General features: G+C 49.5%; 1 protein-coding gene across 1 annotated transcript in view; it reads left to right on the forward strand.

Moving 5' to 3' along the window:
• Positions 1-13828, forward strand: part of NNT (nicotinamide nucleotide transhydrogenase) — a 480843-nt gene that overhangs the window by 410404 nt on the left and 56611 nt on the right. The window contains exon 19 of the mRNA XM_078675042.1: positions 11019-11100. Within this exon, the coding sequence (XP_078531168.1) occupies positions 11019-11100 (82 nt within the window). The remainder of the gene's footprint in view (positions 1-11018; positions 11101-13828) is intronic.

Raw genomic sequence — 13828 nt, forward strand, 5'->3', positions numbered from 1 at the left:
ACACGCCCATCTACACCTACAACAGATGGAGAGAGTGACACAGGGGAGGGGGGACATCCTGGGGATGATGAGGACACAATCCCAGAGGAGGCAGACCCATGGGAAGAGTATAATGTGGGATCAGGTAATGATACCGACCTTGAGTCATATCCCTCAAAACCTTCACCTCCTGATGACAATACTGGGTTTGCACAACTCATTACTAGAGCAGCAACATTTCATAAGGTAGACCTACATACAGAACCTCAAGTACAGGACTTCTTATTAGAAACACTACCCACTGCACAAAGAACATCAGGAACACTACCAATGCTTAAGGGCCTTCTCAGTCATACATCAGAGATATTCAAAGACCCAGTGAGGGCTAGGGTATTGAACCCAAGAATTGATAAAAAATATAGGGCAGCTCCAAAAGACCCAATATACATTAAGGGGCAAATTCCTCTAGACTCACTAGTGGTCACAAACGCTCGCAAGAGAGCAAACTCTTTATCTACAGGAGAAGCTCCACCTCCTGACAAAGAGTCTAAACTAATAGATGCCTCTGGCAAGAGAGTAGCATCTCAAGCGGCAAACAGTTGGCGCATAGCTAATACGCAAGCACTACTTGCAAGGTATGACAGAGCGCATTATGATGAGTTAGAAAAACTCATCACACATCTCCCTAAAGAACATCAAAAGAGGGCAGATCAACTTATACAAGAAGGGAAGTTAATTACTAACACTTCAATAAAGTGCGCCCTAGACGCGGCAGAAACTGCGGCAAGGTCGACAAACACAAGCATCATGTTAAGGAGACATGCATGGCTCAGAGTATCAGGGTTCAAACAAGAGGTACAAACATCGTTACTGAACCAACCTTTTGATGGGAAAACACTTTTCGGCACAGGGACAGATGAGGCCCTAGAAAAGATGAAGAAGGATACAGAAACGGCTAAATCAATGGGAGCATTGCAACAGCCGACACAAAGAGGTTCCTTTCGTAGATCCACCTATAGAGGAGGATCCAAAAATACAGGTACAAACCAACAGCAAACCTCTTTTACACCTACATCACCCAGAGGTAATTCTAGAGGTGGATACAGGGGTAACAACAACAAGGGTAGAGGTCGCGGGAACAACAACAACCGCAACTCTCCAACCCCAAAACAGTGACTTCATAGAGCTTCCCCCAGACCATATAACACCGGTCGGGGGACGCCTATCACAGTTCCTACCTGTCTGGGAAAACATCACATCAGACAAGTGGGTAAGACAAATTATCCAACATGGTTATTGCCTAGAACTCACAGCTACCCCACCAAACATCCCCCCCAAACAGCGTCCAATGAAACAAGATCACCTGACACTATTAAAACAAGAAGTAATATCACTGCTAGAAAAGCATGCCATAGAGAAGGTTCCACAGCACCAACAAGGAACAGGAGTATACTCCCTATACTTCCTAATTCCCAAAAAGGACGGGTCTCTAAGGCCAATACTGGACCTAAGACCTCTCAACGCATACATAAATTCGGAACATTTCCACATGGTCACGCTCCAACAAGTACTTCCTTTACTGAAGAAAGGGGACTTTCTTTCTACACTGGATCTAAAAGACGCTTACTTTCATATCCCTATTCACAAAGCCCACAGGAAATACCTCAGGTTTGTGGTAGAAGGACAACATTATCAGTTCAAAGTCCTTCCATTTGGTGTCACAACGGCACCAAGGGTGTTCACAAAATGCCTGGCAGTGGTAGCAGCTCACCTAAGAAGACAACAAATTCATGTCTTCCCATACTTGGACGACTGGCTAATAAAAGCCAGGTCGCAAGAGGAGTGTCTGCAAAACACACAAAAGACAATTCAGCTACTACACCAGCTAGGGTTCACGGTGAACTACACAAAGTCACACCTACAACCAAACAAGGTTCAACAATATCTGGGGGCTACTATAGACACAGAAAAAGCCAAAGTGTACCCCAACCCAGTCAGGATCCAAACAATGCTTACAATCATTCAAAGATTTCAGCCACAACACTCACTAACAGCAAGAGTGTTCATGCAGCTATTAGGCATGATGTCATCCTGCATACTGCTAATACCATATGCCAAACTACAAATGCGTCCGCTACAAGAATGCTTAGCGACACAGTGGAATCAGGCTCAAGGGCAGATTACGGATCTGGTGTTGGTAGACGACCGCACACACCGCTCTCTGAAGTGGTGGAACAGAACAAACATTACCAAGGGGCGGTCGTTCCTAGAGCCAATTCCACAGGTGACAATAACAGCAGACGCATCGCTCACCGGATGGGGAGCACATATGGACAAGTACACAGTACAAGGAAGGTGGAGTGTGCAGGAAAGAACACTGCACATCAACTATCTAGAACTACTGGCAGTGTTTCTAGCATTGAAAGCCTTCCAGATACATGTTACCAACAAAGCAGTCCTGATCAGAACAGACAACATGACAGCAATGTATTATATTCAAAAACAGGGGGGGGGCGCACTCTATCCAATTATCCAGACTAGCACAGGAAATTTGGAGATGGGCCATTCCTCAAAACATCTATCTGTTAGCCGAACACCTACCAGGAGTCCAAAACCAGATAGCAGACATCTTAAGCAGACAGTCGGAACAAATACACGAATGGGAACTGCACCAACAAATACTGCAGCCATTCTTCCAAAGATGGGGACAACCAGAGATAGACCTCTTTGCCACTCATCAGAACGCAAAATGCCAAAGCTTCGCGTCCAGGTACCCACATCACCTGTCGCAGGGCAATGCGTTATGGATAAATTGGTCCAACAAATTTGCATACGCTTTTCCCCCTCTCCCACTAATCCCATTAGTGGTCAGGAAGCTGCAACAACATTCAATGACCATGATACTAGTAGCACCCACGTGGGCAAGACAGCCGTGGTTCACCACGCTCTTGCAACTCTCACAAGTGCCACATCAAAAGCTACGAATTCTACCCATGCACCTTACACAGAACCATGGAGAAATAATGCACCCAGATCCAACTCAATTGAACTTAGCGATCTGGCTCCTGAAATCCTAGAATTTGGGTACTTAGATCTCCCCCCAAATTGCATGGAGATAATTAAACAAGCGAGACGTCCAACCACCAGAGCATGCTATGCAGCTAAGTGGAAGAGGTTTGCTATACACTGTACCAATAACAATATCAACCCTCTGGACGTATCAACAAGGGAGATTATTTGCTACTTATTACACTTACAGCAATGTAATCTAGCGTACACATCTATCAGAGTACATCTAGCAGCTATAGCAGCATACCTACAAAACAGGCAGCGCATATCACTGTTCAGAGTACCAGCGATTAAAGCATTCATGGAAGGTCTTAAGAGAGTCATTCCACCAAGATTACCACCTTCCCCAGTCTGGAACCTCAACGTAGTACTCACCAGACTGATGGGGCCACCCTTCGAACCTATGCATAGGTGCGAAATACAATTCCTTACATGGAAGGTGGCCTTCCTTATAGCCATTACCTCACTCAGGAGAGTAAGTGAATTACAGGCATTGACAATACAAGAACCATTCCTACAGTTACACCAGAATAAAGTGGTTCTTAGAACAAACCCAAAGTTCTTGCCTAAAGTAATTTCAGCATTCCACATCAATCAGCCAGTGGAACTACCAGTCTTCTTTCCAAAGCCACAGACGGTGGCAGAAAGGGCTCTACATACACTAGATGTTAAAAGAGCCATTTTGTACTACATAGAAAGAACACAAGACTTCAGGAAAACTAAACAACTATTTGTAGCATTTTCCCCAACACATAAGGGCAATCCTATCTCTAAAGCAGGCATCGCAAGATGGATTGTAAGATGTATACAAATATGTTACATTAAAGCAAAGAGAACATTAACTGTTCCTCCTAGAGCTCATTCTACACGAAAACTAGGAGCATCTATGGCATTCTTAGGGAACATTCCCCTAGATGACATATGTAGAGCAGCAACTTGGTCTACACCACATACATTCACAAAGCACTACTGTGTTGATGTACAGGCTGCACAACAAGCCAGAGTGGGCCAAGCTGTATTAAAAACTCTATTTCAAACAGTTGCGACAGACACTGGTGACCACCGCTAGGGAGGTAACTGCTTTACAATCTATTCATAAATGTACCATCTGCAGCCCATATGCCTCGAACGGAATATGCTACTTACCAGTATGCATCTGTTCTTGGCATAGAGGGCTGCAGAGTGGTACATGCCCTCCCTGCCTCCCCGGAAACCTGTGTCTGTCCCAACATTATCTTATTTAGATACATTTACATGGGCATATCTTTATGTACTATACTACACTACTCCATCTAACCCTACTATGGCAAAACAATCTAAGGATGGAGCCGATGCCCATGCGCACTAACACCGAGAGGAGGAGTCACCTATGACGACAAAGACTTCTCCAGAAGAAAAACAAAGTGCAATCATCCGAGCCCAACACCAGATGGCGATCTATTCATAAATGTACCACTCTGCAGCCCTCTATGCCAAGAACAGATGCATACTGGTAAGTAGCATATTCCTTTTAGCACACAACCAGTAACTACTGGTAACCAGGACCTCACTAGCACCACCTGTACTAGGAGAACAACCACCTAAGTATCACAATACCTGTAGGGCTATAAGCACATAACGCATGATGCATAAACATACATTCAGCGGTGTAAGGAACTAGGCTCATGATGCATAAACACATTCAGAGGTACAGGGAAGGAAAACACATGATGCCTAAAATATTCAGAGGTGTAGGAAATAACAATTACGCAGAAATCACCTTAGCAAGTAAATCACAAAGTGCGCAAAACTCACATTAGTTACCACCTGTGACTGTCCCTAGGCCAACTGGCCTTGTTGGGGCTAGGACGCCCTGTGTCCCAGTGTCAGGGGCCTAAACGTGGCAGTTGCCCACAAAGTGCTGGGCAACTGGTGCAAACAATGATGGGGACAACGTTGGAGCCTTCCAAGCTCTGCACAAAGCACTTGTGTCCCCTTGGAGCCTCGCTGGGCTCTTCACAACCAGAATAGCCCTCCCGAGCCTCTCAGGGCTCGTAAAACAAATATGCCCCCTTGAGGCTCTCTAGGCTCTCAAAACAAAAGTGATGCTTCTGAGCCTCTCGGGGCTCTGGAAACAAATGCAGTGCCTGCCTTGAGCCTCTCGGGCTCTTCAAGTATCAATGTGCGGCACTTCGGGGGAGCTGCCCTCCGCTCTCAGTAACCAAAGACTTAGTGGAGACTCTCAGGCTCGACTGACATATCCGGAGCTCTCCCACCTCCCTGCCCGTCAGCACTCAACAGGCTCACGGGGAGGCTCCGACAGTGCTGCAGCTTCTCTTCTGTGTTGCTGCGATGGTGCAGGGCTCTTCTCTCCTTCAGAGGGGCCTCGCCGCGAAACTCCTCCGGGCTTCTCTTTGCCGGTTACCACGGGGCTCTCTCCTTCTCTGGAGCCTCGACTGCTCCGTCTCTGCTGCGGCCGGTCCCTCACTGGCTGCGGGGCTTCTCGGCCGGACTTCCCTCTCTCCCGAGGCTTTCCCTCGCTCCTGGGAGCCCAGGGGGTGGGGGACGACGACGCTGGCTCCTGTGGTGCTCCTGCCTCTCAGGCAGGCGGCCGGGGCTCTCTCCGCCGGCCGGACTTCCGGGTTCCTACAGGCCTGGCCACGTCCTGCTGCAGCTTGCCTGACTTCCGGTCTGGCAGCCAATGGCAGCGCGACCCTTTGGGCGAGCCAACAGGCTCTGGGGCGCTCTGCTAAGATTAACGCGGTGAATTCTTTTTCTTGCTGCGGGGCTGAAGAGGGGTGGGCTCCCTCGGTACACAGCGCTCCTTGCGCTCAATGAAATTTAAAGCTCTCCCTGCGCTAAAACAAAATAAAGCGCTCCTAAGCGCTATCGGTGCAAAACAAAGCGCTCCCAGCGCTAGGTAGGGAATCACAGCGCTCCCAAGCGCTAGGGGCCAAAGTCAAGCGCTTCCAGGCGCTATAAGCCAAGTAAAGCAACAAGTCCAGCAAAAGGTCCCTCAGCAGAGCAAGGTAGGGGGGGCAAGGCTGGGCCCTGGGCCAGCTCACTGGGCCCTCCAGGCAGGAAGGCAGTCCCAAGTGGCGGTTCCTCCTGGCGCCAGCAGCAGCAGCCCCCCTCAGGTAGGATCCAGCAAGAGAACAAATTGTAAGGGGACACAGCCCCTTCTTATACTACTAAATCCTTTGTCTGTAGGTGCAGGGTGGGGGAGAAACCAGTCGCAGCTGGTTTTGGAGCACCCTTGATGGCTCAACCACCCCTTTCATTCACTAGGGAGGCTAGGGTCGTTAGACGCACCACAGGGGGCGGAGCCAGCATTGTGTGGGGAAAGCCCAGCCCCATTCAGGAACCAGGTGCAGCCCTCCCTCACATCCCTCAGGCTGATCTCTCCCCTCACTCCTGGGCAGACCCATCCAGACTTCCTGGAGCCAGGCTTGCCAGCCAATCACGCTCCAGCACCCTCACTGCACACACACATCAATGTCTAGAAGTGGCACTTCCCCACTAGACACATACACGCCGCATACATCATTTCGCAGCATTCAATCACACGAATCTGCACATACCAGACTCGAGCCTGTACACCTCACGCATCAGGAACTACCAGGGACACATACATTCCCCATGCATTCCTATGGGAGGGCAGGCCTATCTCACCACATGCACTCAAAGTGCGCACGCACTTTCCACTGGGACACAGTGAAAGTGCGCAGAACCCAAAAATCACCGTCACCATTAAAAGCAAAAAGTTTAGGGGTGAACCTACCAGAAGGGCCAAGTCCAACAGTACCTGCATGCACGAGGGTGCCTATCGTCACCTTCTATTAGACCCCATGCTTATGTGCTGCAGCAATTATGTGCACCAAGCCTCCATGGTGTCACTAAAGCTTTACCATCATACCTTATGTAGGCGACAATCCAATCAACTCTTCAACTATGCACTCCAGAACAGCTATACAAATCCCAGAGCTTCACATCTTTGCCAGGGATATGAACAGCTATATAAATCACGCAGTTGGACCACTAATACAGACCTTAAGGATCCACAAAAGTTATGGGTAGCTCCTATAAATACTAAGAGTGAAATCTTAATTTTTATGCCTGGGTTGTGTAATTTATTGCTGCCCCAAGATGCATGCCATCATATATTATTTAGCAAGAAAAGTGTATTCTCCATTTATAAATTATGCAAATGTGTCTGCGCATTCAGAGCTCTGTCGTATTTGGCCAGGGTCAAAATTCCTAAATTTGAGGTTTTCACATACTCTTCGGGGTGAAAACTGTGTTTTTGCATCGTTTGCTGGTGGAAGCCTCATTGTGTGCTAATTTCAATCTGAGGTTGCACTGATTAGCTCAGTGTGTGGGGAAGACTTGCATTGTTAGGGCCATTTGAGAAAATAATTATATTTGGACTTAGAACAGCAGTGCCTTGTTTTTCTAGGAAGGGGTAGATAATGTGGGTAACTTAATTTATTCTCTTTTTTTTTTTAATCCTTGCTCAACACTCGAAAGGTATTGGACCCAGTAGGTATTGAGTTCTGCTTTCACAAATCTGCTTCCCTTGATCAAACTCTGGCTGCTGAAGACGTGATGGAGGAGTTAATTCTGTGCTGTTGGGCTTTACAGACTGCGGTTTTGTGCTTTTGGCCAAGTATACCACACACGACCCTTCTTTGGTTTGTGGGTTTAAATCTGAAGGGATATGGGTGAGAAACTGTAGCGTTTTAAAATGAAATCCATTTTCCATCATGCAACAATCAAGTAAAAAAGACTGAAATTTAAATCTTTTTTAATTTGCTTTATTTTTTTCCAATTTGCTGGACTTAGTTTTGTTTGCATCTTGTGATTGCCAATACTTTCTGGGAACAATTAATGTTTGGGAAGTGACCAGAGCTAACAATTACAGAGTACATTGTGAAAGCATAAAGTTGAAGCATGGTCTCTCCTCCACAAGGGATTTTGTTGCTTTACGTAGGAAAACAGAATAGGGTCAAAGAGGCAGGCGTTTCCTGGCAGGCGCAGGTGATGTTTATGCATTTGTGTTTATGGGGGGATAGGAGGTCGTGGCGATGGTTAGTGGCTGAGCCTCACACACTTTAGTCCTCTGCATTCAAAAACATGATGGACCCCTATGGGTCATGGCAGTGGCTATTGTGTGGAGCAATGCTGGCATCCTCGTCTCTGCACACCCCATTCATTGTCTCTACTTTTAGCATTCTGTTCCCCAGAGTAGGATGTGAATATTAACGAGCAGGTTATTTAAAGTGTTGTGAGCTGAGTAATTATCTTAAGAAATACTGCTGTGCTCCCTTCAGAGCAGCGAGCCCTCCTTGAGCGTTTCCTCACTTCTGCTCCAGGCTAGCTGCCTCTGAACCCATGGGTTATCTTGAGTCCTTTTCAAGCAGCATTTGTTCCAGCTTCTTAAAGCCTGTACCACTTGACATGGCTGTCTGGGTTAGGATTGTTTGTTTACGTCGCGTTTCTCGACAGATCTTTACAGACCTTTGGGGACTCGTAGAGCTCATGTTGTTATTTAACATTCAGGATATTGACTTTCAAGAGTAAGGAAGCTATAGACTGAGTGCCCTTGGCCCAGTCTCGGGCTTCTCTTTTTATGTCAGGACAATGGAAGGAGGATTCTCCCCCAGAACGTTAAACTGACTATTAAAGGAATCCCTTAGCCAGCCTAGTGGTAGTAAAGCGGTAGCGAACAACCTCATGTACAAACCCAGGGAACTATCTAGAGCGAGTTTCTCCGCTGATGATCTACTTTGAGTTAATCAGACTAAACCTTTTGAAAGTGCTGGTAACTTGGATCAGAGTTACAAGTAAGACAGCCACCTGGTTATTCAAACCTTTTGTCTCGTAGTTTAGCTTTAAATCAACTGTTACTGTCCAGAAAGACGTCATCGCTTGGATGGCTTCCTACGATACATTGAAAGCAGTCCTCAGACAAAGCACCAAAAATCTCCTAGCAAGCCTCCGCCTCACCTTTCAGTCATCGGTGCTGTGCTGTTTGAAGTAATAACAAGAGAATCCTCCAATTATGACTGAAGAAATAAGAAATGATATGCTGTAATGTGATCAACATTTGTATGTAATGTACGTGTATGGATTGGAAGGCTTTTTACTACCCTTGCTATGTAGGGATTAAAGTGACTCTATGCCACACCACGGGAGTCGGGAGGGGGGGGGGGGGGCGGGGGCTTTGTTTTATGCTGGGACTGTGCTTTACTGTGCTTAAAAGAACATCATTCAGTCATATTACTGTTGTAATGCACCAGACAGTGGAAACCCTATGCTGCAAAGGAGAGGGTTGGGTGCACTCAATGTAGATCAGTGCTTCCTCCCTGGGACCGTGAACACACTTAGGGCCTCTTTAAGAGTTCCCCGATTATCAGTGCAGGAATACTAGGGAGCAGCGTCTCTGGACTCATATTGTTTCCCCACAACTAAATCATGGGCTTTCTCATAGAATTGGAAATAGCACATGACCCTGGGAATACTGGGTCAAACTGCATCTTTTCACCTATTGGGGTGATAAGCCCAAATATACAGCTACTGCTTTGCTATGGATGAAAGGCTGAGCAGGTTTGAGGGGAGTGATGGGGAGATTGGACAGTGGGCTGGTATTTTCAGACCTAGTAATTCCAGCCGACACCACCAGGCAAATTAGAATGGCCCTCAGCAGTATTTACCGCCCACTCCCCAGCACTCCTTGGAATAACATTACGGGCCACTAGAGAAGTAGAGAAGTGTGGCTCAATGGTTAGAGCGGCAGACCCTGATGCAGTAGTCTGGCCCGGACCAGGGTTCAATTCCCGCCTCGGCGGGTCTCGGGCTCAATTTCCTCGGACCTGATAATTCTCGCCTCGATGCCTATTCTAATCATGAGTCCCACTCTGCACCTCTGGGCAATAGCTTGCTTAATCTCTACAACGGCCCCAACAACGCTGAGGATGCCTGACTGCACCTTGGGGGTGCCCAGGAGTGGGCTCCTCACAGTGAAAGGCCACGAAGGGTTCCTTGACGGTATTCGTGCAAGCGCCGAGATGCCTACGGGTAGTCGTGCGCTATACAAGTGCGTAATCATCATCAATCAATCAATCATCAGTATTAATGATGGTGTTTGTGGTGAAAGCCTGCATGGAAATCGTGCATAACTCACCCAAACACTGTACGCTCACTGTGAGCTGTGTGGGCTCGATATGGACGCTCAGAAGCTTTGGCAGCAGTTGCTAGAAAAATGGTTCCTGGATAGCAGTGGCAGCTAGCTGGGGTGCCCGTTATGACCAGTAGAAGCTAAACTGCTTGTCTTCTCTCTCCCACTTGTTCCAGGGCTCCTCCATAATCTGCAAATTGTCGGTTTAAAGAATGAAGAGGCAGCAGATTTCAAGAATAAGAAGTTGACTAGTGCCAGATCAGTTTGCAGTGTTAGTCTCTGCACCTAATGCACATGATTCAGGAGCAGCCATTTCCCGGCTCTACATTGGAGAGTTGGGTGGAACGGTCCATGGGATATATTTGTAAGGCCTTCCTTGGATGACCTAGGAGTAGACTTTACTCTACCAGAACATCCCTTTCCCCACTGTTGAAAAATCCCTCTATACCAGGGCAGGAATCCAGCAGTGCCTTGGCGCTAATGGCCTAGAGGTGCCCTTGCAATTGTATCCCAATGCTTTCTCCAAGATCCCCACTGAGCTCGGCCAGGGTGATGGGGGGGAGCACCATTGAAGGATTTTAATTCGTTTTCAAATGCTCCACGAGTGTCCACACGAGACGTTCTATGCAAATTATTGATGTGAAGAATGGTAAGGATTAAGGGCCTTCTTAACAAAAAGTGTATTCTCTTACGCTTGTGTTCTACCACTGTGAGTTTCCGTGAGTGCCATGACTCTAGCTACTACTTTACAATCAAAAGATGCATTCATGCTTTTATTTGCGTTTTTAAGTGAGACATAATTTGTGTATTTCAGGGTATGGTCTGTGTGCGGCTAAAGCTCAGTACCCCATTGCAGACTTAGTGAAGATGCTTGGAGAAAATGGCAAAAATGTGAGGTCAGTGACTCGTGCAATAACCGGCAGTTTAAGGCGATAAAGTAATGTCTGGAATTTTTCATAACTTTTTTCAGTTTAAGTAAATGCAATGTTTAGTAATCGGTGTTAATTTGTTGCAATGGTCTGCCTTTCATGTGCTTGCAAATGTGTACCGATCAGCCTCTTGGGTAATAAAGATTGTCTGTGGGTACAAAAGTATATCCTAGTAAATAAAAACCCTAAATATTAGTAGAAGTGTATGTCTATATGATGCTCCCTCCAAAGTCTCTGGGGGCATTGAAAATAAGCGTCCACAGAGCGAGAGATGGATGTAAGGATCGTTGGAGATACAAAGAGATAGATAGCTGGATAGATAGCTGGATAGATAGCTGGATAGATAGATAGATAGATAGATAGATAGATAGATAGATAGATAGATAGATAGATAGATCTCAAAGGGCAGGTTTTTTTAGTGGAAGGGATACAAGGCCTGCCACAGGATGACCCTCAAGGTTTTCACCATTTCCTGTGCATTCTGTTGAAACACCCTGGTCAAAGCAAACCTCTTTACCACCCCCCAGTGCCACACCTAGGAGGTGGCAAAAAAGCCAATGCTGGAGGAGCCACAGGAGGAAGTCTACTCCCCACTGCCTGCCCCCTCACCTCAGCTCTCCCGGCTTCTTACAGGACTTCCATAGCGCCCTCTGCAGGCTCCTTCCAGCTCTGGATGGCGAATCCTTCTCCAGGCCGCATGTAAACATTCCAAAAGCCTTAACCCATCAAATATTTTAAAATGCAGACTTTGCAACCAATTAAGCAGAACAGATCTACTGCCATGCTTCTCCTTGTTGCCATTTTCTTTGTGTCAGGGTTTAAAAACATAAATGTATTAGTTGAGGCCCCGATTTTTCGTCTGGATTAGACACATTTTTTTGGGCACAACCCAAGACAAATCTCATTTGTAAATCTCATAATGTGCTTAAATGTACTCATCACATACCTAATAAATATGAAAGAGGTCTTAATATTTGATGTCACTTCTTTTTTTAATGTCATATCCAGTGAGATCACTTCCTGATATGTCACGTGTCGTGACATCATGTTTTGTGATGGCAGGTGTCATGATTTCACTTGCATACTGCCTAATATGGTTAGTCCCCCCACTTCTTTTTTTTTTTTTTAGGACTTGTGCCCCGTGTTCTCTGATGACTCACTGCTTGTTGTCCCTGTGTTGCCATCCTCCTTGGACTCTGTAGTGTTCCTCTTCCTGTTGTACTTGCGCTGCCCCCCCTCTGACACTTGCGCTGCCCCCCCTCTGACACTTGCGCTGCCCCCCCTCTGGCACTTGCGCTGCCCCCCCCTCTGGCACTTGCGCTGCCCCCCCCTCTGGCACTTGCGCTGCCCCCCCCTCTGACACTTGCGCTGCCCCCCCTCTGACACTTGCGCTGCCCCCCCTCTGGCACTTGCGCTGCCCCCCCCTCTGGCACTTGCGCTGCCCCCCCTCTGGCACTTGCGCTGCCCCCCCTCTGGCACTTGCGCTGCCCCCCCCTCTGGCACTTGCGCTGCCCCCCCCTCTGGCACTTGCGCTGCCCCCCCCCTCTGGCACTTGCGCTGCCCCCCCTCTGGCACTTGCGCTGCTCCCCCCTCTGACACTTGCGCTGCCCCCCCTCTGGCACTTGCGCTGCCCCCCCTCTGGCACTTGCGCTGCCCCCCCCTCTGGCACTTGCGCTGCCCCCCCTCTGGCACTTGCGCTGCCCCCCCCTCTGGCACTTGCACTGCCCCCCCCCCTCTGGCACTTGCGCTGCCCCCCCCTCTGGCACTTGCGCTGCCCCCCCTCTGACACTTGCGCTGCCCCCCCTCTGACACTTGCGCTGCCCCCCCTCTGACACTTGCGCTGCCCCCCTCTGACACTTGCGCTGCCCCCCTCTGACACTTGCGCTGCCCCCCCTCTGGCACTTGCGCTGCCCCCCCCCCCTGGCACTTGCGCTGCCCCCCCTCTGGCACTTGCGCTGCCCCCCCCCCTCTGGCACTTGCGCTGCCCCCCCCTCTGGCACTTGCGCTGCCCCCCCCTCTGGCACTTGCGCTGCCCCCCCCTCTGGCACTTGCGCTGCCCCCCCCTCTGGCACTTGCGCTGCCCCCCCTCTGGCACTTGCGCTGCCCCCCCCTCTGGCACTTGCGCTGACCCCCCCTCTGGCACTTGCGCTGCCCCCCCTCTGGCACTTGCGCTGCCCCCCCTCTGGCACTTGCGCTGCCCCCCCTCTGGCACTTGCGCTTCCCCCCCTCTGACACTTGCGCTGCCCCCCCTCTGACACTGGCGCTGCCCCCCCTCTGACACTGGCGCTGCCCCCCCCTCTGGCACTTGCGCTGCCCCCCCCTCTGGCACTTGCGCTGCCCCCCCCCCCGCCTCTGGAACTTGCGCTGCCCCCCCCCCGCCTCTGGAACTTGCGCTGCCCCCCCCCCGCCTCTGGCACTTGCGCTGCCCCCCCTCTGACACTTGCGCTGCCCCCCCCCTCTGGCACTTACGCTGCCCCCCCTTCCTGGCACGTGCGCTGCCCCCCCCCCCTTCCTGGCACGTGCGCTGCCCCCCCCCTTCCTGGCACGTGCGCTGCCCCCCCCCTTCCTGGCACGTGCGCTGCCCCCCCCTTCCTGGCACGTGCGCTGCCCCCCCCTTCCTGGCACGTGCGCTGCCCCCCCTTCCTGGCACGTGCGCTGCCCCCCCCTTCCTGGCACGTGCGCTGCCCCCCCCCTC

This window comes from Lissotriton helveticus, chromosome 2_1 (assembly GCF_964261635.1).
Source record: "Lissotriton helveticus chromosome 2_1, aLisHel1.1, whole genome shotgun sequence".
Lineage (NCBI taxonomy): Eukaryota > Metazoa > Chordata > Amphibia > Caudata > Salamandridae > Lissotriton > Lissotriton helveticus.